At 41.0% G+C, this 25,986-nt stretch overlaps 1 protein-coding gene across 2 annotated transcripts in view; it reads right to left on the minus strand.

The window, feature by feature from the left end:
- The window catches only part of EPSTI1 (epithelial stromal interaction 1), an 87,226-nt gene that overhangs the window by 58,961 nt on the left and 2,279 nt on the right, over positions 1-25,986 (minus strand). For both annotated transcript variants that reach the window (XM_005308173.4, XM_065581195.1), the window contains exons 2-5: positions 19,093-19,151; positions 11,693-11,776; positions 6,651-6,724; positions 4,865-4,948 (exon numbers count right to left, since the gene is read on the minus strand). In XM_005308173.4, coding sequence (XP_005308230.2) covers positions 4,865-4,948; positions 6,651-6,724; positions 11,693-11,776; positions 19,093-19,151 — 301 coding nt within the window. The remainder of the gene's footprint in view (positions 1-4,864; positions 4,949-6,650; positions 6,725-11,692; positions 11,777-19,092; positions 19,152-25,986) is intronic.

The following is a 25,986-nucleotide window of genomic DNA, read 5'->3' on the forward strand; positions in this document are numbered from 1 at the left end:
GTACAATGACCAAGATTGATGATCATTCCTAGCCTAGGGTGATAGAAGACAACAAGGAGAACACCAGGCAAACAAATCAATTCTGTAGAAAACACTGAGATCCATCTTTCTCCTATCCACCCTATTGTGCCTCCCAGTAGCAAGGATAAGAAGAGAGTGTACGATTCTATTTTCCCTCCCCAGAACAAGAATTATTCTCTGCATCAAAAGAAGGTAGGAGATGACATTGAGCAGTATCACATACAGAGGTTGTGTCATACATAGTAGCGTTGATTTATGATGCATCATCCTTACACAAACTCCTCTTTATTATTTGAGCATCTCAGCACAATGTCTAACCATCACGCATTATTTTGTAGCTCTTTCCCAACAAACATGAATGGCAAAGTAGTTCTCCAGCTGTGAAAGTTCCAATGCCCCTGCTGACACAGCTAGCTAGCCAGAATCTCCTTTCAAACAGTCATGCCATTTATTTTTATTAAATGAATAGTGACTGCCTGAAAAAAAAAAATCAGAAACCCTCCCCTTGCCCCATATCTTATAGAAATCCTCCTTTTGATCAAAGACATGCACCTACTTGATGCTCTGCAGGTGCAGCTGGCAATTCTTCTAGTTTTCAGCTAGATTAGATATCATTTGCAAAACAAAAAATAAACAAAACAAAACAAAAACCACCACTGTTCCACTGTCTGACTCAGCAGAGCCAAAGTTCTGCAGAATTGGGAAGCTTATTCCCTTTATTTTTACTCTCTTGCCTTCCCTCCCCATTTCTTCTTCAGATCATAAGTGAGATGTCTGCAACTGAGCTGAGATTGTTGGGAGCAAAAGCCAAATCAACACCCTTCTGTGGCTTTGTAGTGCACTGCAGATCTTTTCTACGAAACAGGGTGGATTATTCAGCATGTTAATATATTTCCGTCAAAATCCCCACCAGTCCCCAGGTTGCTACAAAAAACATCTTCAGACTAGTTGATTATTTTTAAAGTTCCCTTTGATACCTATTTACTTATTTGGTTTGCAAGATTCCCCAACTTGCTTTAAAAATATGAATTTAATTCGAGGAAATAAACAGTTTGTATGGTAGAGGTATTTGCTATGATATTGCACTTTTAAACGAAATCACTATTTAGAATTTTACTACCTACAAGGCCTATAAACATTTTACATTCTGTGGATGTGAATGCCAGGAAACTGTAAAAGTAGGAAAACAAAACTGCTACATCAATACTTTTTCCGGGTATAACTGTAGTTACAGCAGACTTGAAACTTGTCATGGACAATAATTCAATATATTTAATGAGTGAATAAAGTTTGTTTCCCTTTCCCCCTCCCCCATCATAAATGCTCACAGAAAAGCCTGGAGCAGGGGGATTTTTGTGCATGGGTTTGTAAATATTCATGGCAGTTTTCAAAGGTTCCAGGAGTAGCCACTGAAGGCCCCAATACTGCAAGTTTTATATTCCCCATTATAGACAACTTAATACCGCAAGAATTCCTGAAGTAACCCTGGGAGTCTAGTAGTTTTGATCTCTAGACTGAAGATTATTCTTAAGCTGTCTTTACCACTTGACCTTAAAACCTAAACTGTGCCTCCATGACACAATCAGTGGCCTATCATTAGAAGATTCTTTATTGTTATGTTAATCTTCTGAACGAAGTGCTACCATATCTCAAACAATAACAAAAACCTGAAAGGTTATTTATGAAGGTTTATTCAGCTGTAAGATGTCACCAGGAAGACTAAGAGCTTCTTTGTAGAAGAGTCTGTAGATAAGCAACATCTGTGAAATAAACTACTGAGCAGTACTAGAATGGAGGGAGTTACCTTTTGTATAGTGACGAACCTTAGAAAGGAGGCCATCTTAAATCAAATATTAATGTATATCTGGAACTGTGACATGCTCTTATTGAAAAGCAAGGGGCTTGCAACTGAGATGCTTTTAGGCTGACCTCACATTCTTTTCTCAGCGGATAGGTTGAGTATAGTCTAGAGTCATGGGCCCAAATTCTGGCTCCTCCTCTGACCACTTTACATAGCTCCAGAAGACTAAGGGGGCATTCTTCCTGCACAGGGGCAGTGTACAAAACCCTAAACTGACCCCATCACAATCCCTAGTACTGGAGTGAGAGCACTTTGCAATCTGGAAATTTTGGCCTGTGGCTCTGCTGGGAGGGTTGTGGGGGAGAGGCTGCTATAACTTATGCTAACAGCCATATTAACCCCCAGAGGAACCTAGACTCTTGAAAGTGCAGCATAGAATCTGCCTCAGGACTTTGAAGGTCCAACAGCCAAGAGATCACTACTATGTGACAAAGTTAGCCGTGCAATTATTTTTGACTGAAAGATGGGGGGATAGCTTGGAAAGGATGGTTTTGTGTTTCCCAAACAGGTCTCTTTAATCTTTTACAACATTTTTATGTCTATTTTTGCTTTTGTAAACTGTTGACACATACTAATTTTGTATTTTAAATTGAAGACTCCTGTAATCTGCATAAAAGTGGTTCTAATTAGTCTCCCGAGGGTTTCTTAAAGACACCGTATCCCCGTCCTCTGGAGGGAAGCAGAGACCGAGGATCAGGGGTGTGAAGTTGTGTCAGCATATAGAACATTCTCTGTCCCAAATAGCATCAGGAATTGGGAGAAAATTTAAGCCATTACTGCTTTCTTAAAGATTGGGTCTAACATCTTGGGGGGTGGGGCGGGGGAGGACAATTGGCCCTTTTACCCCATAGCTAATGATGTCCCTGGCAGAGAGAGGCAAAGGTTGACGCCTGCGTACTGGAAAAGGGAATGTGGAAGTCTGCCTTCCAGAGCAGAGCCACAGAAGGACCTACAGGGATCATTATGGGCACAAGGCAATCTCACAGGCAGCCTTTTGAATCCCCAATGTATCCAGAAGAATGGAGGCTGGTGGCATTGAGTAGACAGACAACCTTTACATCCCCACACAATGGGGATTTGGGGTGGGGGCAAAGGGTGGCCCGGAGAATATTTCCCCAGAAAACGTTTCCAATTTTTTATGACAAACAATGGTTTAATCCAGCCATGTTGGAAAATCTAATTATATCTTGGGCCATTTTACATGTGTTTACACCAGCTTGATAAAACATTTTGGTCCAAGGTTCATATACAGATGGGACATTCAAGCTGGTCAGCTAGTACAACTCAGTAAGATGATGGACAAGTAGGAACTCTGATACTGCAGTGCTGGCATTACAACTGATGCAGGACTGCAGATAGAAAGAGCAATAGAAGGTAGGCCCGATAGCATATCGGTGAGCATTGCCAGGCACATTATCAGTGATAGTGTGGCTAATAGGTCATTTATGTGCAGATGGGGTGCCACAATACATGGGCTCTTAGAGGCCACATGTGACCACACAGTGTTATTTAAGAACTGGACTCCGAGGCTTCAATTGGTCCTGGATTTCATCCTGAGCTTCCACAACTTCTTTTGAAGTTCTCCCGAGATTGGAGTAAATACCTCCCAACAAAACCATGTCTGCACTTATCACTTGGGGAGGTTTGCATTTCAGAAGAATGGACAGGTTTGAAAGTTTGCAGTTTGGAAGAAGGAAGGGATACCACTTGCCACTGGACTTTCAGTGGAAGAAGTGAACGCCACTGTAAGGAAAAATGGTTTCACCATGACCTCAGCGTATGGAGGCATTTCCATCTGAATTTGCAGGTTTACATCTGAAAGTGCAGCATTACAGAAGTTTGCCATAGGCATTAGCGGTTCTCAAACTGGGGGTTGGGACCCCAAAGTGGATCACAACCCCATTTTAATGGGGTCACCAGGGCTGACTTAGACTTGCTGGTGCCCGGGGCCGAAGCCCAAGCCCAAGCCCCACTGCACCAGGGCTTCATAACTGGGTGGCAGTGCTCAGGTTACAGGCCCCCTGCCTGGGTCTGAAGCCCTTGGGCTTTGGCCTTCCACCGAGGGTGGAGGGGCTCAGGTGGGCTCAGGCTTTGGTCCTGTCTTGGGGTCATGTAATAATTTTTGTTGTCAGAAGGGGGTCGTGGTGCAAGAAAGTTTGAGAACCCCTGCATTAGAACATTGTTCTGTGCCTTCTTACACTTAGTTCTGCTCTTACAGTGGACATTGTAGATGAAGCCATAATGTCATCATCTACATCAGTGGTTCCCAAACTTTAACAACCTGTGAACCCCTTTCACTAAAATGTCAAGTCTCGTGGACCTCCTCCTAAAAATGAATATTTCCAGGGATTTTCTTCTTTACCTGAGTATAAATTATAAAAGCAGTGATCTTGGAAATATAAAATTTGTTTTTATGACATGCTTATTACACACTATTTATTATTAAATTATTATTTATAATTACATTATTTTTATTACATTATGAAAACGGCAACACTCTTCCAAGATCTCACTTCCGTAGCTTGTATCAGTTTGAATAAGCCTGTTATGAGACAAGGCTCCTATGTTTCATCAAGGAGTATCAGATTTGAAACAGCATGAAGGATTTAAGAAGCCAACTCAAAGAGTTCCTCCTACATAAGCATTCAGGTCTTGAGTAGTCCAGGCAAACAACGCACGTTACAACAAAGCTTAAACTTGTTCTTCATAATAATTTTAAAAACAATACTACCTGCCTATTTAATTTTAAAAACAGCAAAAAAATATCCACCTCCCTTTCCATTTCTTATAAGGAGTCTTAAAGTTTAAATCTCCTCAGTATGATAGATATGCTTGCTTTGATCTGCTTAGCTCTTGGAAGTCCAAGGTGTAAATCAGTATAGCCAATTTACATGAGCCAAGGATCCATCCCATAGGGTTCATCCAGGTAAAGCACTGTTCCAGTGAGATATTTTGACTATTGAAGACTCAAACAAGGCTTACCTTTTCTCTTTGAATCATTTTCATTGTCAGAATTTCAGCTTCTTCAGTCTCCTTCTTGATTCGTGCATATTCTTCTCTCTTCAGCTATATGGTATTGGGGGAAGAACACATACAAAGACAATGCAGTTTGGTTTTTGTATTGTACCCCTTCCAACCCTAAATTTTGATTCTGATGAAGTTACAAAGAAAAAAAAATGAAGCATGTGTGCCCCCTCACTGTAATCAGAGAACAAAGACATGAACTGTACAATAGCTCATCCATGATGTTAGTTTTGAACAATCGGTTATCAGGAGGTGGTTATGCAAGCATCCACACTGGGTCCCAGGGGTCTGTACTGGGTCCAGTCCTATTCAACATATACATAAATGATCAGGAAAAAGGGATAAACAGTGAGGTGGCAAAATTTGCAGATGATACAAAACTAATCAAAATAGTCAAGTCCCAGGCAGACTGCGTAGAACTATAAAAGGATCTCTCAGAACTGGGTGACTGGGAAACAAAATGGCAGATGAAATTCAATGTTGATAAATGCAAAACATAATCCCAACTATACATATAAAATGATGGGGTCTAAATTAGCTGTGACCATGCAAGAAAGATCTTGGAGTCATTGTGGATAGTTGTCTGAAAACATCCACTCAATGTGCAGTGGCAGTCGAAAAAGCGAACAGAAAGTTGGGAATCATTAAGAAAGGGATAGATAAGAAGACAGAAAATATCATATTGCCTCTATATAAATCCATGGTATGCCCACATCTTGAATACTGTGTGCAGATGTGGTCACCCCATCTCAAAACAAATATATTGGAATTGGAAAAGGTTCAGGAAAGGGCAACAACAATGATTAGGTGTATGGAATGGCTTCTGTATGAGGAGAGATTAATAAGACTGGGACTTTTCAGCTTGGAGAAGGGACGACTAAGGGGAGACATGATAGAGTTCTATAATATCATGGCTGGTGCGGAGAAAGTAAATAAGGAAGCCTTATTTACTCTCTCATAACACAAGATCTACGGGCCACCAAATGAAATGAATAGGCAGCAGGTTTAAAACAAACAAAAGGCAGTATTTTTTCACAGAACGCACTGTCTGTGGAACTTCTTGCCAGAGGATTTTGTGAGGGCCAAGACTATAATAGGATTCAAAAAAGAACTAGATAAATTCCTGGAGGATAGGTCCATCAATGGCTATTAGCCAGGATAGGTAGGGATGGGTCCCTAGCCTCTGTTTGCCAAGAGGTAGAAATGTGCGACAGGGGAATGGATCACTTGACGATTGCCTGTTGTGTTCATTCCCTCTGGGACACCTGGCATTGGCCACTGTTGGAAGACAGGATACAGGGCTAGATGGAACTTTGGTCTGACCCCATCGGGCCGTTCTTATGACTGACCTTTATAAGCGTGTATGCCCTTTATAATGAGGAGAATACTTACAGCCCTCAAAGGTGGGTTGCTGTGTTGATTGACTGGTTACTGTTTATGTAGCATGTTGAAAATATGAAGGGCAACGTTGGTGGCATTATCATTAACCTCATTACTTTAGAAGTGATCTGCAACATTGTTTACACACACTTATGTAACAGTCTTCTCATTTTCTACATTACTGTGAAGTCTTTCAAGTCCACCTTTTCGTTGTCTCTCTTTTGAAGTCTCATGACTTATTTCTTTTGTCAAACAACAGGGAGTTCATTTTACAGACACATGGAACAGTGGCCCTCAGAGGGGGAAAAAACCCAATAACAGTATTTCCTAAATTAAACTAAAAATTACATGTATTCCTCCTGACCTTTTGCTGGTATTTAGATTGCAGGAGTCTGATGTGTTGTTTTTGCCTAGCTTCAGCCTCGGATTCTGTTCCGCCTAGAAAATACAAATTGCATTCTGCATATTAGAAAATTTTAAGCCCAAGTGTCAGCAACAAGAGACACTGTAATATAATAAATACATTAGGCATACATGAGAATATTTTCATAATCATGCTGATAAAAATGAGAGATCGAAGAGACTTATTTTATCTTTTTGTTCATCTCTTTTTCTAATGAAAGTCTTTCACCAGCACAGGATTGTTATTTGCAGAATATTCTTTGCTGTATTGTCCTTTTTACTGGTAAAAAACTGAAGTTATGAGGGTTCATCATTTTACTTGAGAGACTATTTCACAGTTTAACAGTGTCTTGCCTTCTAGATTAGTTTCCTGATGGTCATCCTAAATTTTATTTCTCAGTATGTTGGTGCTAGATTTGGTCAAATAAAATAAATAAAATGGAAACTGTTTCACAAAAATACTTCTTTAAAATTGATAGAAATTTTTATTGAGATTTCTAATTGGATGGCCCCTAACCATCACCAAAGCATCTAACATCAGAGAAAACACAGAATTTGCACTGTTAGCAAGGGGGGGGGGGGGGAACAAACTCATTTTTTTAAAGCATTCAAAAACCGGATTAAAAACACAAGCCTCACCTGCATCTTAGCCTTACCAAACTAAGGCTCAAATAGTAGGAGGTATAGTTTTCGGAGGCATGGGTCCTCTATTGAAAATACCCGCCTCAAACCATGAAACTGTAAACTCTAGAACAGACAGCAAGAGGGACCCAATAGATCTTCACTCCCATGGCAGGGCATGGGGAAAGAAGTGAATTGATTTAAATCTTATTATTCTCAGTTCTTATGCTAGGCTACTCTGAACAATTCCTCTTTTCCATGATGTTCCCTCCATTTATAGAAGGCAATCGGGTCTCCCTTTGTTGTTTGGGCAAGCTAATTCCTTTAATTGTAGCTCCATAATTATTTCTATTTTTCTTCCCTGAATTCCTTCCTATTGGTCAACATCTTTGTCATTAGAGGTACCCAAGAGTACAAAAGCTGCTTGCATTAGTGCTACATAGAGAACTATTACCTTCCTAGTCTGTGCAGACACCCTGAGGCTTAACTTTATACACCTGTGTAGTCCCCCTAGGAATCAATGGGACTATGTAGTATGCAAGACAACATACCTACTGTTGGCACTATAATCAGCACCCAGTTGGTACTATAAATAATTTTTCCAGGTTGAGCATTTTTTAGTTACAGGTCTGTCGCATCTTACGCGCATTTAACAGGCGCGATTTCAGCTTTACGCGGTCGGCAAAAAACACACAACAATTTTAATACTGTACCTGTAGTGTGGGCGATTCCGCCCGCCATTGAACTCAATGTAATTTTGACTATACGTGTTTTTCGCTTTATTCACTAACCGTGGAACGGAACGCCTGTGTAAGCTGAGACAGACCTGTATTCCCTGAACCTTTTCTAGCCTCTCTGGGTCCCTGTGTATTATTTTTTCTTCCCTTCCTGGTATTGCCAACACTTTGCCTTTTAGTGTCATCTACATCAGCTCCAACTCCTGATGTTAATTAAAGCAATGTGCATCATCAATCTCCAACGCAGGCACACCACTGGACATCAGCCACTATTCAATATATTGGTGTTCATCATTACCCTTTGCTTACAGCCTGCCAGCCAGTTTTCAATCCATTCAACAGAGCTCATATCCAAGACAGCTTGAATTAATTTTTCAAATAAGATTTTGTGAAGCAGTATATCAAATCAAAATGTGTTATAACTCCTGCATTCACTTTATATATAAAAAACAACAATGAAGGTTGTCAGACATGATTTGTTCTTTATAAACTTACACTAATTTATTGCTTTGAGTTCTATTATCTAAGGGAAAGTATGGAACTCAAATTTATTTGTTTCTACTCTATGGTACCTGAAATTACCACCGGAAACGTTGGATGTCTGCCAGTCACAGTAATATTGCAGATTTGGATTTCTTACAATATTTAATCAAGGTAGCCAAGCAATTATAGAACTTCAATTTGAGGAAATCTGATGATTTGGACACTAAAAATGCAGCAGTCTCTCTAAAAAGAGTCACTCTCAGAGAAGAGGCATTAAAAGAATTTGTGATCTAATGAGCCCCTTCAATTGTGCCATTAAAGACGCCATTGTGAATCTCTCCTTTCTTCAAGCCTCTGCTGGCCCTCGTAAGCCCACATGCACACGAACAAGTATAGAGCTAAAGTTCTTAACACCAGATACTGAATATAGTGGACATTTCTCACCAATCATCCATGTGTATTTGCTTCAGTTTGGAAAGTACCAGCACTCTAAGGGTCGATATAGCCTCCTTAAATGCTGAAGCTTCTACAGGTCAGAAGCCTGTTATTTCTTCCCACATCTGATGTGTATCTACAATGAAGTCTCCAAGGAAGTGAATCTGCGTTAATTATTGTGCATTTCCCACAATTCTGATTCCTCTGACGGAAGCTCCCAGGCTCCCTGTTAGTCATTCCACTCACTTTATGGAGCTGAGAACACCCACCAACAGCTCTTTAGTTTCCTTCAGATTCCTCTTTCTATTGCCATAAGCTCTGAAGTTCTCTCTCTTTTCCAAAGGTGTAATTTGAGCCATTTCAAGAAAATGCACATGAAGGCAGCATTAGTATTAGCACATTTGAGCTAATCAGGGGGCAGAATGCCAAGTTCACCAGAACTTGAAAAATAACTTGCCTACTAACCACTGGGAAGCTTTCCATGGCAGAGATATGCATCTCAGGAGGATTAAGTCATCTATTTATGTAGAACTGTCACCATATACCCTTTGAACCAAGTTCTTATCCATGGTCATTAGGTATCTCCATGCACAAGGAGGCGCATAGCCCTGACTACAACATGCCTTGTTTAAGAGGACCCCTGAGTCCATGTCCTTTTGGATAATAATTCTGACTGGGGAAGCCTCCACCTTCTTCAACACCTTGCTAGCCTTGTCTGCGCTACCGAAGTTGCACACTGGCAATGGGAGCTGCTGAAACAGTGTTGAACATGGTTTGATAGGAATTATCAACAAGGACAAGCCACATTCAGCATCATTTCAGATAGGATAATGAAAGCCTGTTGCTGATTGTCTATCCAGAGGGAAGGAGGACTCTCCAACACAGATGTTGGGAGAGAGGCAGAGTGGAGGAGAACGCTCTCTGCTCAGCAACTAGGATGCAGACAGTGAACCCTTCCCCCACAACACACTCCGAGCCAGGACAAGAGAGTGACAGTTTCTTTTCCTTTCCAGCATCTGGGAGATGCACTTTCAAAGTTAAACACCCAGTAGCTAGTGGTTGATATGGAAGAGGGTGCCTTCCTTCCTTCCCAGAAGATGGGGTGAGGGGTGGGCTTTTCCCTTCTGCAACATTCAACTACCACTCTTCTACCTAAAGCATTCATTCAGTCTTGAGCTACATAAGTTTAGACCTTCAGTTCCTAAATATCTTGTAAGTTTTTCAAACCTTGCAGTTCACTTTCCCCTTCCATACACCTCCTTAGCCCTTTATTCTACCCTTTCAAGATTGCTTGAAAGAAAGATTTCACTCCAGTTTTACATACTGTTTTTCAGTTATACTGTTCTTATTTAAAACAAAAACACAACTACAAAGGTTGGTTTGTGAATGAAGTTTCAACTTCATCAATACAACAGTCTCTGTGCATGAGGGTAGGCAAAAAGTCAACTTAACTTTTCTGCCTACCTTCATACATAGACAGCAAAATTGCAGCAACTTGGATCCCAAATTTCATAGAAATGTAGGACTGGAAGGGACCTTGAGAAATGATAAAGTCCAGCTGCCTGTGCTGAGGCAGGACCAAGTAAACCCACACCATCTCTGACAGGTTTTTGTCCAACTAGTTCTTAAAAAGTACAAAGGATGGGGATTCCCTTGGAAGCCTATTCCAGAGCTTAGCTACCCTTATTGTTAAAATGTTTCCCCTAATATCTAACCTAAACCTTCCCTGCTGCAGATTAAGCCCATTACTTCTTGCCCTGCTGTCTGAGGACAACAAGAACAATTGATCATCATCCTTTTTAGATCTCTAACATATCTGAAGACTTATCAGGTCCCCGGCTGCCCAGTCTTCTCTTCAGGACTAAACACACCCAGTTTCTTTAACATTTCCTCATAGGTTACGTTTCCTAAACCTTTTGATCATCTTTCACAAAAATGTGGCTGCTCGGAATGATTTTTGGTAGCCAAAATGAGTCATTTACAAAATGCTTTGTTACGTTCCTTCGTCGAGCACAAGATGATATGATCTGCAGTTTAAAAATTACAACCCACACACCCACAGTTTGATTCATTGACCATCCACCCGGAAACTTGAAAAAGCGATCGCCCGCTTCAGTTTCATTGTAAACACCAGTGATTAGGGCGCCACATAATGTACTTCATGAAGAAGATGTAGGTAGTTTCATGCCCTCTTCTGAAAGTCCAGTCAGGGGTTCAACCAGCTGCGTGGAGCCAGAAGAGTTTAGAAAAGCAGCAGGTCGGACGTGCTGGTCAATCATTTCCCCCACCCCCTTATTGTTAGAGTTCACCTTAAAAAAAAAAAAAGTCTGTTTTTAAATTCCAGCCTAATGCTGCACTTACTTTTATATTTGTGGTTATAATTTTCATTTTACAGTTTTCAGTGCTCTCAGCCAAGTCACTCACTGTGCTTCCTTCAAGTTGTTCTTCCATTGCCTAAATAACTATTCAAAATATCTAAAGTGATAATGTTTTACAGGGTTTTCTGCACCAGTCAGAAGAAATTTCATGAAGAAGAAAGCTATGTATTTATGTTTTAGGAACTTCTTCATAGTCAAGTTCATTAAAATCCCACTAAAAGTAGCTATTATTGCTAACATTTTAACCTACAGTAAATCTCTAAAAACCAGAGCAAAAAATAAAATAAAACCACAACATTTTTCATTTATTTCATTTAATCCACCAAGTCAGCTCACTTCTATTTCCTTACCCAGTTTCTGTGGTTTCAGGTTAATTGGTCCTGGCCGGTGCTGTTCCTTCCATCTCTCCAAGTTCTCCAGTTCTTTGTTGGCAACTAAATCAAAAAGAAAACAATCAGCATACAGAAATAAGAGCCGCTACTGTAAGGAACTTCTAATATTGTTAAATTACATCACATTAAAAACTATGCCCACTCATGGGCAGGTCTACTCTATTCTCCACAAACATAGTTCAATCCACACTAATGGCTGGTCCAAATAAAAAATTAATGAGCCTATGGTGTCGGCTACCAGCCAGGGGACTGCTTTGATCCCGAAAGCCTCGAGTTCAAATCCTATTATTGTTGACTTAAACAGGGCTGGCTACTATAGATATATAGACTATAGTCATGGTTGTTCCCAGCTAGTAGGTCTCCCCAATAATACCAGCAAATTACCTATTTAAAATAATCTAAATAAATGTATAGAACTCCCAAGCCACATGCCATCCGTCACTGCTCACTCTTGTTGCTTTTTGTTGTTTTCCTTCTCTGCATTCATCTGTTCTCTACTGATATTATAGGCTGTGGGACTATCAAGAAAGTTCATCTCTTCGCTGCAGCCATTTTTGTCCATGGAAACTAGCTGCACCACCCACCCATAAGTTCCCCAGCCCAGCAGACCTTCCTGTGAGGTGCAGAGTTATGGCATCCCGGCAGAGCAGGGCAGGGCAGGAGCAGGCTGGAGAAGATGGGGTGGGGATTGTGGCAGTTCTGCATCTTGGTAATTCCCCTCTGCATGGGGACTATGGCAACAGGGGACACAATCTAGGGTGGCACTTGGGCTGTTCTAACCTGCTCCAGGAGCCAGTCTGATCCTTCACAGCCTTAGTAAAGGGAAAATAAAACCTCCCCTCTCAGACCGCCTATACAGTAGGGTAAAATGTGTTCTGGTTAACATATGTTTAGTCATACCTTCTTTCCTAGTGAAAACAAGGCCTCAGTCACCATGCCACTCTGCACGAGTGCTGGGAAGAATTCCCCCACCTGTCATTTTACTTGTCTGTAAAGCATCTTGGCCCCAATCCAGCAAGGTGCTTTCAGAACTTTTTGAGTGCAATGGGACCATGCATATGCTTAAGTTTTCTGCTGGACTAGGGCCATAGCGTTTTGTTGTCACAATACAAACACAACTACCACATCACAGAAGCACTGTCTGCCTGAATTGTTTCCCTCCTGGGCTGATGATGGTGGTTTGGTGCAATGGAACAGATACCAGGGTTCACATTCTTTCTAGAAAAAAAAAAAAAAAAAAAAAAAAAAAAACAGGAGTACCTGTGGCACCTTAGAGACTAACAAATTTTAACTTCTAAGGTGCCACAAGTACTCCTGTTCTTTTTGCGGATACAGACTAACACAGCTGCTACTCTGAAACCATTCTTTCTAGAGGAGAATGCCACAACCCCACGCCAACTTACTCCAGGAGTGAGGTGAAGTGAACTCTGGATCAACTACAGAGCCTTAAACTTAAGAAATTTAAATTAACCATACTCTCCAAACTGTTTCAAACCACACAGTGCTGACCCACTGCTCCTACCCAGTCATGGTAGTTCTCTGACACTATAAAAGATATTGGTGAAGAATTACATAGCAGAGTTACTCCCAAATATAAGAATAAAAATTATGAAAAATCTTCCAGTTCCTGCCAAATAAAACTCCTTAATTTACTCCTAATCTTTTCTGTCCAGAATGTGTATGCATTATTTACTAGCAGTGGCTAAACAAAAATCTTTAAGCCAAACAATAAGAACTTTTACAATGAAAGAATACTTTAGATTGCCATCTAAAATAATGTTTACTGTATGCACACTGTATACCCTGTCAGCATTCATAAAATTTTATGTAAGTCACTTGTGTCTGAGCTTGTTACCAAGGAATTTATGTACACAGTTCTTGTGATTCCTGGATTTTGTGCTGTTCTCTTTTTTAATGTACATGATGTATGATTTTATTTTATACTCCAAATTTTCAGTAAAATGAGCTACTGCAATTCTTAAGGGCTTGGTGCATTTCACTGAGTCCCTCAACATGGAGGGAAAGTTTAGATATTAGACCTGGTTTGGGGAGGCAGCAAATATCTACAAGATCTCATTGAAGCTTAATGGGTTTAGTATCTGTTAGTAAATATTAAACCTTTTAGTTCTTTCTTTCTGTATATTTGAGTCATTTATATATTAACTATTCCTTAGATTCTATATTCAACAAAGAGCATGTCTGAATTCTAAGGCCCAGAACACTGGTCCTTCACCAATAAGGAACCCTATTCAGGAATTGTGAGAGTTAGGCTGTATTTAATAATTCGCAGTGCCTTCATGTCTATAAAACTCCAAAAAGCAACAGAGGGTCCTGTGGCACCTTTAAGGCTAACAGAAGTATTGGGAGCATAAGCTTTCGTGGGTAAGAATCTCACTTCTTCAGATGCAAGTAATGGAAATTTCCAGAGGCAGGTATAAATCAGTATGGAGATAACGAGGTTAGTTCAATCAGGGAGGGTGAGATGCTCTGCTAGCTGTTGAGGTGTGAACACCAAGGGAGGAGAAACTGCTTCTGTAGTTGGATAGCCATTCACAGTCTTTGTTTAATCCTGATCTGATGGTGTCAAATTTGCAAATGAACTGGAGCTCAGCAGTTTCTCTTTGGAGTCTGGTCCTGAAGTTTTTTTGCTGTAAGAGGACTACCTTTACATCTGCTATTGTGTGGCCAGGGAGGTTGAAGTGTTCTCCTACAGGTTTTTGTATATTGCCGTTCCGGATATCTGACTTGTGTCCATTTATCCTCTTGCGTAGTGACTGTCCAGTTTGGCCAATGTACATAGCAGAGGGGCATTGCTGGCATATGATGGCATATATAACATTGGTGGACGTGCAGGTGAATGAGCCGGTGATGTTGTAGCTGATCTGGTTAGGCCCTGTGATGGTGTCGCTGGTGTAGATATGTGGGCAGAGTTGGCATCGAGGTTTGTTGCATGGGTTGGTTCCTGAGTTAGCGTTGTTATGGTGCGGTGCGTGGTTGCTGATGAGAATATGCTTAAGGTTGGCAGGTTGTCTGTGGGCGAGGACTGGCTTGCCTCCCAAGGTCTGTGAAAGTGAGGGATCATTGTCCAGGATGGGTTGTAGATCACTGATGATGCGTTGGAGAGGTTTAAGCTGAGGACTGTAGGTGATGGCCAGTGGAGTTCTGTTGGTTTCTCTTCTGGGCCTGTCTTGTAGCAGGAGGCTTCTGGGTACATGTCTGGCTCTGTTGATTTGTTTCTTTATTTCCTTGTGTGGGTATCGTAGTTTTGAAAATGCTTGGTGAAGATCTTGTAGGTGTTGGTCTCTGTCTGAGGGGTTGGAGCTGATGCGATTGTACCTCAGTGCTTGGCTGTAGACGATGGATCGTGTGGTGTGACCGGGGTGGAAGCTGGAGGCATGAAGGTAGGCGTAGCGGTCGGTGGGTTTTCGGTATAGGGTGGTGTTAATGTGGCCATCGCTTATTTGTACGGTGGTGTCTAGGAAGTGGACCTCCCGTGTAGATTGGTCCAGGCTGAGGCTGATGGTGGGGTGGAAGCTGTTGAAATCATGGTGGAATTCTTCCAGGGTCTCCTTCCCATGGGTCCAGATGATGAAGATGTCATCAATATAGCGTAGGTAGAGAAGGGGCATGAGTGGACGAGAGCTAAGGAAGCGTTGTTCCAGGTCAGCCATAAAAATGTTGGTATATTGTGGGGCCATGCAGGTGCCCATAGCGGTGCCACTGGTCTGGAGGTATATATTGTCACCAAATTTGAAGTAATTGTGCGTGAGGATAAAGTCACAGAGCTCAGCAATAAGTTGTGCTGTGTCATCATCAGGAATACTGTTCCTGACAGCTTGTATTCCATCTGTGTGTGGGATGTTTGTGTAGAGAGCCTCTACATCCATGGTGGCTAGGATGGTGACCTCCCAGAAAACACCAATGCATTGTAGTTTCTCAGGAAATCTGTGGTGTCACGGAGATAGCTGGGAGTGCTGGTGGCGTAGGGTCTGAGTAGGGAGTCCACATATCCAGACAGTCCTTCAGTGAGAGTGCCAATGCCCGAGATGATGGGGCGTCCAGGATTTCCAGGTTTGTGGCTCTTAGGTAGTAGATAGAATAACCCCGGTCAGGGCTCTAAGGGTATGTTGATTTGTTCCTGTGTTAGTGTAGGGAGTGTCCTGAGTAGATGGTGCAGTTTCTTAGTATATTCCTCAGTGGGATCTGAGGAAAGTGGCCTGTAGAATTTGGTATTGGAGAGTTGTCTGGCAGCCTCCTTCTGGTAGTCAGACCTGTTCATGATGACAACAGCACCTCCTTTATCAGCCTCTTTGATGAGAATGTCATGGTGGTTTCTACAAAAACAACAAGGAGTCTGGTGGCACCTTAAAGACTAACAGATTTATTTGGGCATAAGCTTTCGTGAGTAAAAACCTCACTTCTTCGGATGCAGAGTGAAAGTTACAGATGCAGGCATTATATACTGACACATGGAGAGCAGGGAGTTACTTCACAAGTGGAGAACCAGTGTTGACAGGGCCAATTCAATCAGGGTGGATGTAGTCCACTCCCAGTAATAGATGAGGAGGTGTCAATTCCAGGAGAGGAAAAGCTGCTTCTGTAGTGAGCCAGCCACTCCCAGTCCCTATTCAAGCCCAGATTAATGGTGTTGAATTTGCAAATGAATTTTAGTTCTGCTGTTTCTCTTTGAAGTCTATTTCTGAAGTTTTTTTGTTCAATGATAGTGACTTTTAAATCTGTAATAGAATGACCAGGGAGATTGAAGTGTTCACTTACTGGCTTGTGTATGTTACCATTCCTGATATCAGATTTGTGTCCATTTATTCTTTTGCGGAGGGACTGTCCGGTTTGGCCAATGTACATGGCAGAGGGGCATTGCTGGCACATGATGGCATATATGACATTAGTGGATGTGCAGGTGAATGAGCCCCTGATGGTGTGGCTGATGTGGTTGGGTCCTCTGATGCTGTTGCCAGAGTAGATATGGGGACAGAGTAGGCAACGAGGTTTGCTACAGGGATAGGTTCCTGGGTTGGTGTTTCTGTGGTGTGGTGTGTAGTTGAGTATTTGCTTCAGGTTGGGGGGTTGTCTGTAAGCGAGGACTGGCCTGCCTCCCAAGGTCTGTGAGAGTGAGGGATCATTTTCCAGGATAGGTTGTAGATCGTGGATAATGCGCTGGAGAGGTTTTAGCTGGGGGCTGTATGTGATGGCCAGTGGTGTTCTGTTATTGTCCTTGTTGGGCCTGTCCTGTAGTAGGTGATTTCTGGGTACCCGTCTTGCTCTGTCAATCTGTTTCCTCACTTCCATGGTGGTTTCTGAGGCTGTGGATGGCATTGCATTCTGCACGACTTAGATTATGAGGCAAGCGATGTTGTTTTTCCACAATTTCTGCCTGTGCATGTTGGCGGAAGCATTCTATGTATAGGTCCAGACTGTCATTTCGACCCTCAGGAGGAGTCCATGTGGAGTTCTTCTTCCTGTGTTGTTGGTGGGAGGGTATCTGTGTATCAGTGCGCTGTTCAGTGTTATCATGAAAGTATTCTTTGAGTCGGAGGCGGCGAAAGTAGGCTTCCAGATCACCGCAGAACTGTATCATGTTCGTGGGGGTGCTGGGGCAAAAAGAGAGTCCCCGAGATAGGACAGACTCTTCTGCTGGGTTGAGTGTGTAGCTGGATAAATTGACGATATTGCTGGGTGAGTTAGGGGTACCCCTGTTGTGGCCCCATGTGGCAGGTAGGATTTTAGACAGCTTACGGTCCTTTTTCCTTTGTAGAGATGTGAAGTGTGTAATGTAGATCTCCTGTCTTATTTTAGTAAAGTCCATTTGTGTGGAGGGTTGGTTATTTATGAAAGTCTTCAGGTTGGAGAGCTCTTTCTTGATGTTTTTCTGTTTGCCGTATAGGATGCTGATCAGGTGGTTCCTCAGTTTCTTTGATAGTGTATGGCATATAAAACTCCAGATATTCTTGGAAACCACCTCCTTAACAATACACATATTTATATACATATGCACATATAAACTTGGGAAACTAGTGAGGGATGATTGTTACTACAGATGTTTTCTGTTGGGGAATCAACGAGGAAGAATGATTGTGGGGTCAGAAGGACTCACTGAAAGACATTATCTTGAAGAATTGTTGGTTCTTTCAACTGTAAAGAATCACGCCTTCACACATAAGTCAGGTAAACTGAGAATGCATAGAAGTGACATCATAACATCTGTTTATTTTGGCAAAGAGGGTTTCTTTGCCTAAAACCCTATATGACGACACTGGTAAGGGAACATAATTGGGGAATAAGAACTGCACCTCCCTCCAGATACAGTGAAGGAGACACACAGAGCCACTTCTTGGTCTGACAACATAGGCGTGGTAATGTATCTATTTCTTTCTGCATAATGCTGTACTAATCTCTGATTGATAATCTTTGATTAAATAATTCCAATTGAGCCAGTTATTCGACAATCTCAACTCTTTAACTCAGACATGCAACAATAGGAGATGTAGATATTCAGTGCTGCTCAGAAAAAAAAAAAAATCAAATCATTGGCGGTAAAGTGCCTTACATTGTGCAGTTGTACTTAGAGAATTTTGTTAAGCACATTCTATAAATGGACATTTTCTCTCTGAAAACAGTACACATGTGAACAATTTAACTATATAAACATGCAATAGGTACACTATGCCAACACTGGCATTAGAGAAAGATTTTCTTGACCATGGATAGCTAAACAAGACTCAAAATTTGATCTTCAAACCTAAACTCGACACCTGGGTGGTGGTGGGGGGCGGGGAGAGAAAGAGGAGAAGGGTTATGAAATTTAGGAGGGGCATCAAGTTAATTCTGAATGTGTCTTGTAGAACTTAATTTGAACAGCTATGACACCACCTTTCTAATGGGAACATTTTACAGATATCACATCTTTCTATGGTTGAACTATTCTTTTCCTAATTTGGCTTTTCTACCCATGCAAAATATTTTAGAACTGATACAAGAAAAGTCTGCATGGTGATGGAGTTTGCCTTTACTAGGTGATCACAATCAGTGCTTAATTTGTGCTGGGGCTTGCCGGGGCTGAGCCCTGGCACCTCTAGGCTTGCCGCGTCAGTTATGAAAGTAAAAAAAACTGTTAGAGTCCCAGCATCTCTTTCATTACAAATTAAGTACTGATCACAATGATCCCTTCTGGCCGTGGATTCTATGTTGTGGTGGCTTTAATATTATCACAGCTGCACACATAAAACCAATGTAAAGGCTGAGATAAAACTGCAAGGGTCATAAAGCACAGAGACAAAAGCTGCAATTTGCAAAAACAAAACGAACAAATTCATGTTGAGTGTGTTAGATAATGCACTTACTTTTCTGTATCTGGTTCCTTCTGGTTTCATTTGGAGGTATCAAGACATATGCGCCTGTACTGGAATGGAAAGAAAGTTGTTAATTATTGTCACATGAGCCTATGGATTCATTACTATCCTCTATTTCAATATGGACCTTTAGAATTTCTGTAAGAATAGCTACAAGGTTTAGAACAATCAGGATGTATGATTTCTGCAGTAGGTATATACATAGGGATGTTTTCAATCACAAGCCATGCTGTATGTGTATGTCATATGTGCCAAGAATAAGATTTTCAGAAATATTCAGCACTGGCTGAACTCTGTTTACGAAAGTCCCACCTTCGCTGCTAATATCATATCTCCTTCATTTCAAGACATAGACTGTATTTCCATAGATTTGCTACAAAACATTATACAGTACATCCTATCCATGAACATCAGATGAATGTGGTCTAACAGCGAAGGCAATGGGAATTAGCAGTTCTGGGTTCTATTCCTCTTCCCAGGCTCCATCCTATGAGGTGCTTAGTGCTCTCAAGCACCTATTGATGTCCATCTTTGGCCCGTGCCTCAGTTTCTTCATCTATAACATGGGGATAGTACATCACTGTGGTGTCATGAAGCTTAATGCTTATGAAGGACTTTAAATTTTCTGGGCATATTTATTATTTTGCAGTAGTGCCTGAAAGCCTCCTCCCCGTGCCCCCATCCTGCAATCCAGAATGGGTCCCAGTTGTCCTAGGGTATAAAAGAGAGACATTAAAAGAATGGGGCAAGAAGAACAAGGCTGGCAGTGGGAGAACTACGAAGGAGAGAGGCAGGAGGTGCTTAGGGAAAGCAACTGAAAAGGGGACAGGAAAAAAAGAAAATCAAAATCACACAGAGCTCCAATTGCAAAAAGCAGTTTGCCGCCATATCACTGGGATCCAGGGCTGGGGAGGAAAGTATTTATACCTGTTTAATTACTGATTTCTCTTTGAAGACTTATTCTAGGAAGTGGATTAATTTAAAAAATTAAACTAGTAACGATGGAGCTGCTAGCATTAATGGAACCAGCTAATACAATCCTTTCTTATCTTATTATTGTGATAGCCACTGAACATTTTCCATGTAGCCAAATATCCTTAACAACTGGAGTGCTGCAAAACTCAGTGGAAGCAGTATATACTGCACCATCACAAATTTGGTGAACATGATGTGTTATGAGGTTGTGCAGATGAAAATTTACACCACAAGGGTTCAAAAAAAGAACCCGATAAGTTCATAGAGAATAGGTCCATCAATGGCTATTAGCCAAGATGGGCAGGAACAGTGTTCCTAGCCTCTGCTTGCCAGAAGCTAGGAATAGGCGACAGGGAATGGATCATTTGATGGTCTCCTGTTCTGTTCATTCCCTCTGGGGCATCTGGCATTGGCCATTTTCAGAAGACCGGATACTGGGCTAGATGGACCTTTGGTCTGACCCAGTATGGCCATTCTTATGTTCAAGTATTGCACATAAGTTAATGACCAATTTAAGGCAAGTTAGCAAAGCTTATCCTTGTTTATTTAAACCAGTGGGAGAACACTTTAACCTGTCTGGTCATTCAGTGACAGACCTGCGGGTGGCTATATTACAACAGAAAAACTTCAAAAACAGACTCCAAAGAGAGACTGCTGAGCTAGAATTGATATGCAAACTAGACACAATCAACTCCGGTTTGAATAAGGACTGGGAATGGCTGAGCCATTACAAACATTGACTCTATCTCCCCTTGTAAGTACTCTCACACTTATTATCAAACTGTCTGTACTGGGCTAGCTTGATTACCACTTCAAAAGTTTTTTTTCTCTTAATTAATTGGCCTCTCAGAGTTGGTAAGACAACTCCCACCTGTTTATGCTCTCTGTATGTGTGTATATATATCTCCTCAATATATGTTCCATTCTATATGCATCCGAAGAAGTGGGCTGTAGTCCACGAAAGCTTATGCTCTAATAAATTTGTTAGTCTCTAAGGTGCCACAAGTATTCCTGTTCTTCTTTTAACACAAAATGTTATTCTTGATCATATTACTGTATGCTTCTCCAAGCATTCCCTTACTTGGCTGTATTTAAAAGTGTTTAGACTTTCCCTCGTAACTAAGCTTGAATGTCATCTACTCTACTCTTTGAAGGTTGTTAGGTTTGTTTTTAAATGGTATTTTACTAGCCAGATCTCAGACTACATCTTCTCTTGAGATGTTATACACAAGTTTGTCAACTTCTTCAGTCCTATTCTTGTTTCCTATATTGTCTCTCCAAACTTAGTCAAAGAAAATTATGTATAGTTGCCTTTTTCAGAATGACTTCAGGGACTATGGTGATGAGCCCTATAAAAGGTTGTGGATACAGATAGAGATAGGAATTAGCCTTTAAATTTACTCTCATATGGTAAGGCTCTGAAATTTCACAGTATTATGGTTCCTCTCCTTTAGATCCCCAGTTTTTGTTTAAAAACACCAACCAAACACCAACCAAACAAAAAACCACAACACTATATTAAAAAATATCTATGGAAAGAACTGTAATCAAATCCAAAATATACATAATCTCCATAAAGATGATCATTTCCTTAGTCTGACATTCCTATTAGCTCAAATGTATGTATCAGCAACAAATGCATCAGTGCAAGGTACAAGATATAAACAGCACCATAAAAGCCTGTGCAGTTAAAAGGAGACTGTTAAAAGCTGAATGGGTTTTCATATTATTGAAGTTGATTTGGAAACCAGATGAAAGCTTCAAAATAAGTAGGAGAGAGGCAGATGCAGAGCAGGAAAGGGACAAAACCAGCTTTGGCTTCCTTCAGTCTATCATATAGCGTAGGGATCAGCAACCTTTCGCATGCGGCCCATCGGGGAAATCCGCTGGCGGGCCAGGACTGTTTGTTTACCTGCAACGTCCACAGGTTTGGCCGATCGCAGCTCCCACTGACTGCAGTTCACTGTTCCAGGCCAAGGGGGGCTGCGGGAAGCGGCGCGGGCCAAGGGATGTGCTGGCCACCACTTCCCGCAGGACCCATTGGATGCTGCAGGTAAACAAACCATCCCCGGCCCGCCAGCAGATTTCCCTGATGGGCCGTGGACCACAGGCTTCCAATCCCTACGCATGTACCTACCCCATGTATGTAGGTTACATTAGAAGTGTAGGGGTGGGAAGTCATTGATGAGGAGATTCCAGGTGTGCACCATTGGGAGTTGGTAAATGAGTTGGTAATATTAGAGAAGACCCAGCTGAACAGTCACAGTGTGGCTTTGGACACCCAGGGCTTACTGGAAATCAGTCCGTGTGGAAACTCAGGACCAAAGTCTAAATCCCCAGTCCTGCAGTTGCCATGGGTGTACTTTAATGAGGTTCTGTACAGCCACTGCAGTCAACACACAGACTGTCAATTGCAGGATCAGGGCTTAAATCCATACTCTAATTTATTTTGCCCTTTTCCTTGAGACCTTTTCATTAACTGTTGCTTTTTCCTCTTTATGAAAGGAATTCTTTCACTCTGTGTTTTAGCCAGTTTGCAATACCACATGTCAGACATATCCTCTTACAGACACTCTGATCCTGCAAAGCCTACAGGATCCTAGTTACAAGTGGGCAATTTAACATTCCAGTCAGTTTTCTGTTTAAGCAGAATCTGAGCTACTGCAGTAACTGTATTTAGAAAGGAGTTATTCTAATTGCCTTGTGGAAATTAATGAAATGTCCTAATTTTGAAGATTATTTCAAATTATCAATAGTGCACACAATGTGAAGTACAAAGAGTATGAAAAAAATAGCATGAAACAAAAAGGAAATAAAATGTTTTCTACTACTCAGGCTCCAAAATAATGATTTAAAAAAATAGTTTATTTTGTGCTTAATGGAAAATCTATTGTTTTGGTTTTTTAAAAACTTTTCCTTGTAATGTCTCTTTAGAGTTATAGAGGATGTATTTCTGCCCCACCTTCTCCCCCCAACAGAGACCCAATTAATGAGCTCTGAAAATCCTTAATGGATTTTCTGAGATTTTCCTCACAGAAACAGAGAAAATACATTTTGGCTGACTACCACTTTTGAGCAAACATTGACTTCTTTGATATTGGTCTGAGTACGGTGCCCGACACCACAGTGCACTTTCTTTTTAAAAAGAAAACTGTTATAAGTTTGTGAAGACAAATTTCATGTATTCTATGGGGGGAAAGAGTATTTGACTGTGTGGGTGGGAGTAGGGACACTATTTCAAATAGAGAAGATATGAAGTAAAGAAGAAATAAACAACAAAGTGTACATACTCTTATGTATGCATCTTACTCATGCAACAGACCTGATGAAGTTGTACTTAAAATGCTTGCAGGACCTGGACCTTCATAACCTTAACTTTGCTTCCTTGTGCATAGTTTTTGATTACTTAATTATACAACATAAGACTGTTTTGGTTGCACATGTCCTGTTTTGCCAGATGACACCCATTGATAATTTCACATATTATTTTTGCCGTTTGGCTGGGAAATTCTCACATTACTTGGCAAGAGGCAATGCAAGTAGCAGCATGAGCACTCTCCTGTCACTATCCCTGCAGAGCCATGCTAATGAAATTGGAACTGTTACTTTTGCAAATGTTATTAGTTATTTCCAGTTCTATAGCATATGCACCAAGACAAATGGCTGCAAGCTAATTATTCCATTCTCCATGGCCGTAGATGATCTCATCTGATGTTCGGTTTGCAGTAAGAGATAGAAATATGAGAGTCCAAAGGAGAGCATCACAAATGATGAAAGGCCTGAAAAAATAAGATGTGGGCAAGTTCAGTCTAGACCAGGGGTCGGCAACCTCTGACACACGGCTCGCCAGGGCAAGCACCCTGGCTTCCCGCAGCCCCATTGGCCTGGGACAGCGAACTGTGGCCAGTGGGACCCGCAATCGACTGAACCTGCCAACACGGCAGGTAAACAAACTAGCCCGGCCCACCAGGGTACTTACCCTGGTGAGCTGCGTGCCAGAGGTTGCCAACCCCTGGTCGAGACAAAAGAGAGGCTCGGGGAGACATTATAACGGTCAACAGCTATGGAAAAGGAATGCTATATAGAGGACAAGAATCATTTATTCTGATTAGTCAATGGAAAGAAGCAGAAAAAGTTTACATGAAATACTGCATTAAGGAAAACGAAGGCTAGTTGACTTAAAGGAGCAAACGCTCAAGGAGAGTTGTATCATCACCTTCAAGGATACTCACAGATGGACTTAGCATTCAATTGTCAGTCTTTGTGCAAGTAGCTTTCTATTGGTAACAGATTGAAGAGTGTATGGGTTCTTTTTTATTGAGCATAAAGATTAAAAAAAAAATCTAGTTTTTTTTCCAAACTGTAAATGCTAAGTACTAGAATTCTGTAAACATGTGTTCCACTGTTTCCTTTCTCTTTTCATCCTACATGGCAAGGGATATTTGTTCCCATTTGTACAATGTCATATCCTTGGATTTTATGATAGCAGGTTTGTTTTTTGAAGATGGATTTTATTGGAAACTATTTTACACATTGTCAGATTTGTTTTTAAAAAGAGTCGAGGCTGGCTGCTGAACAAAAGGGGCCATCACAACCTTTTTCTTTCTTAGTCACTTGACTACACTGCAGCCCTTTCATTTTCTACCTTTTGCGGATTTATTTTTTCAGGATAAGCTTTTGTTTCAGGTTTGTTCTGAACAGATGCAATTTGGAAATCAACTTTTACAAGTAAATGTAACCTCACAGCATGTTACAGACTTGAAGTCAAGCAACCTGATAAGCACAAACTGACTGTAGCAAGTAGTAGGTGTTTTCAAGCTGTTGTCACCCTGTTGATTCATTGTTGCCCCTATTTCGGCTTTCAAAGATATTCTATAGGGTTTTGCCCAGGCATTTCAGTTTCATTTCCAAATTGAATTTGAATAGACATTATTGCTGGCTAAGTTCCTGACAGGTGATTCCCTCCCATTGCCAGGCATCCTGATGGAATAGAAACAGATTGAAAGAGTTTGAGATTTTACTTTGGTCTGATTATTCTTCAAATTCCTTAATAGCACATAGCTGGAAAGACAATCATAGGATTTCCCAAGCTTCCAGGTATAAAGGAGTGTTACTGGCATGCAAAGAAAAGGAGGTGGCCAGAATGCCTCTGCATTCTAGCTATTCCCAGCTGCTAGAAAAAACCCCTGAGCTCATAGTTATCTGGGTGTTAATTAGAGCAGCCTTGGGGCTATTCTAATTTATGCTAGAGGCTGAATTGATCTCTGGCTGGCCCCAGAATAGAGCAAGAAAAAAAAAGTGGCATAAATGGTCTTTGTTTTGCCTGTTTCTAATTTTGGAAGAGGCAGGAAGTTAATCAGATTCATGACTGCATGATTATCTTCCCAAACAGAAGATTAGATCTGGATAACGTCACATAACTTAATAGCCCATACATACCAAAAGTAGATCATTTTACAACTTGTTAGATGTTCAAGCATTCAACATTAGAGAATTAAAATAAACTGAAACATCCAACTGTTTATGATCTTTTGTCCCACAGTTGTCACATATTAGCTCCACCCTTTTTTCCCTTGAGTTTCAGTAAAAGAAAGAAAGGAAACTGAAACAGCTTCTAGTGGGCAGTACTAATTTAAATCAGCTACACTTTGAAAGCAATGAAAAACAGCAAGATCAACAGAATAGTTAACATTATCATTAACAGTATTATGTGTAGAAATAACTTGAAAACAAAAAATAATTAAATTTGGGTGAAAAAATATGTAAGTGATTAATAGTTTTGCCCAGCTAAGCATACATATAGTAGGTGCATATGCATACACAGAGCATACAACCTGCAGAATATCTAATTACAATCACTGGAAGTTAAAATTAGAGATGGCTGGAACCCAGGTAGGTTTAAACTACAAG

Source organism: Chrysemys picta, chromosome 1 (assembly GCF_011386835.1).
Source record: "Chrysemys picta bellii isolate R12L10 chromosome 1, ASM1138683v2, whole genome shotgun sequence".
Lineage (NCBI taxonomy): Eukaryota > Metazoa > Chordata > Testudines > Emydidae > Chrysemys > Chrysemys picta.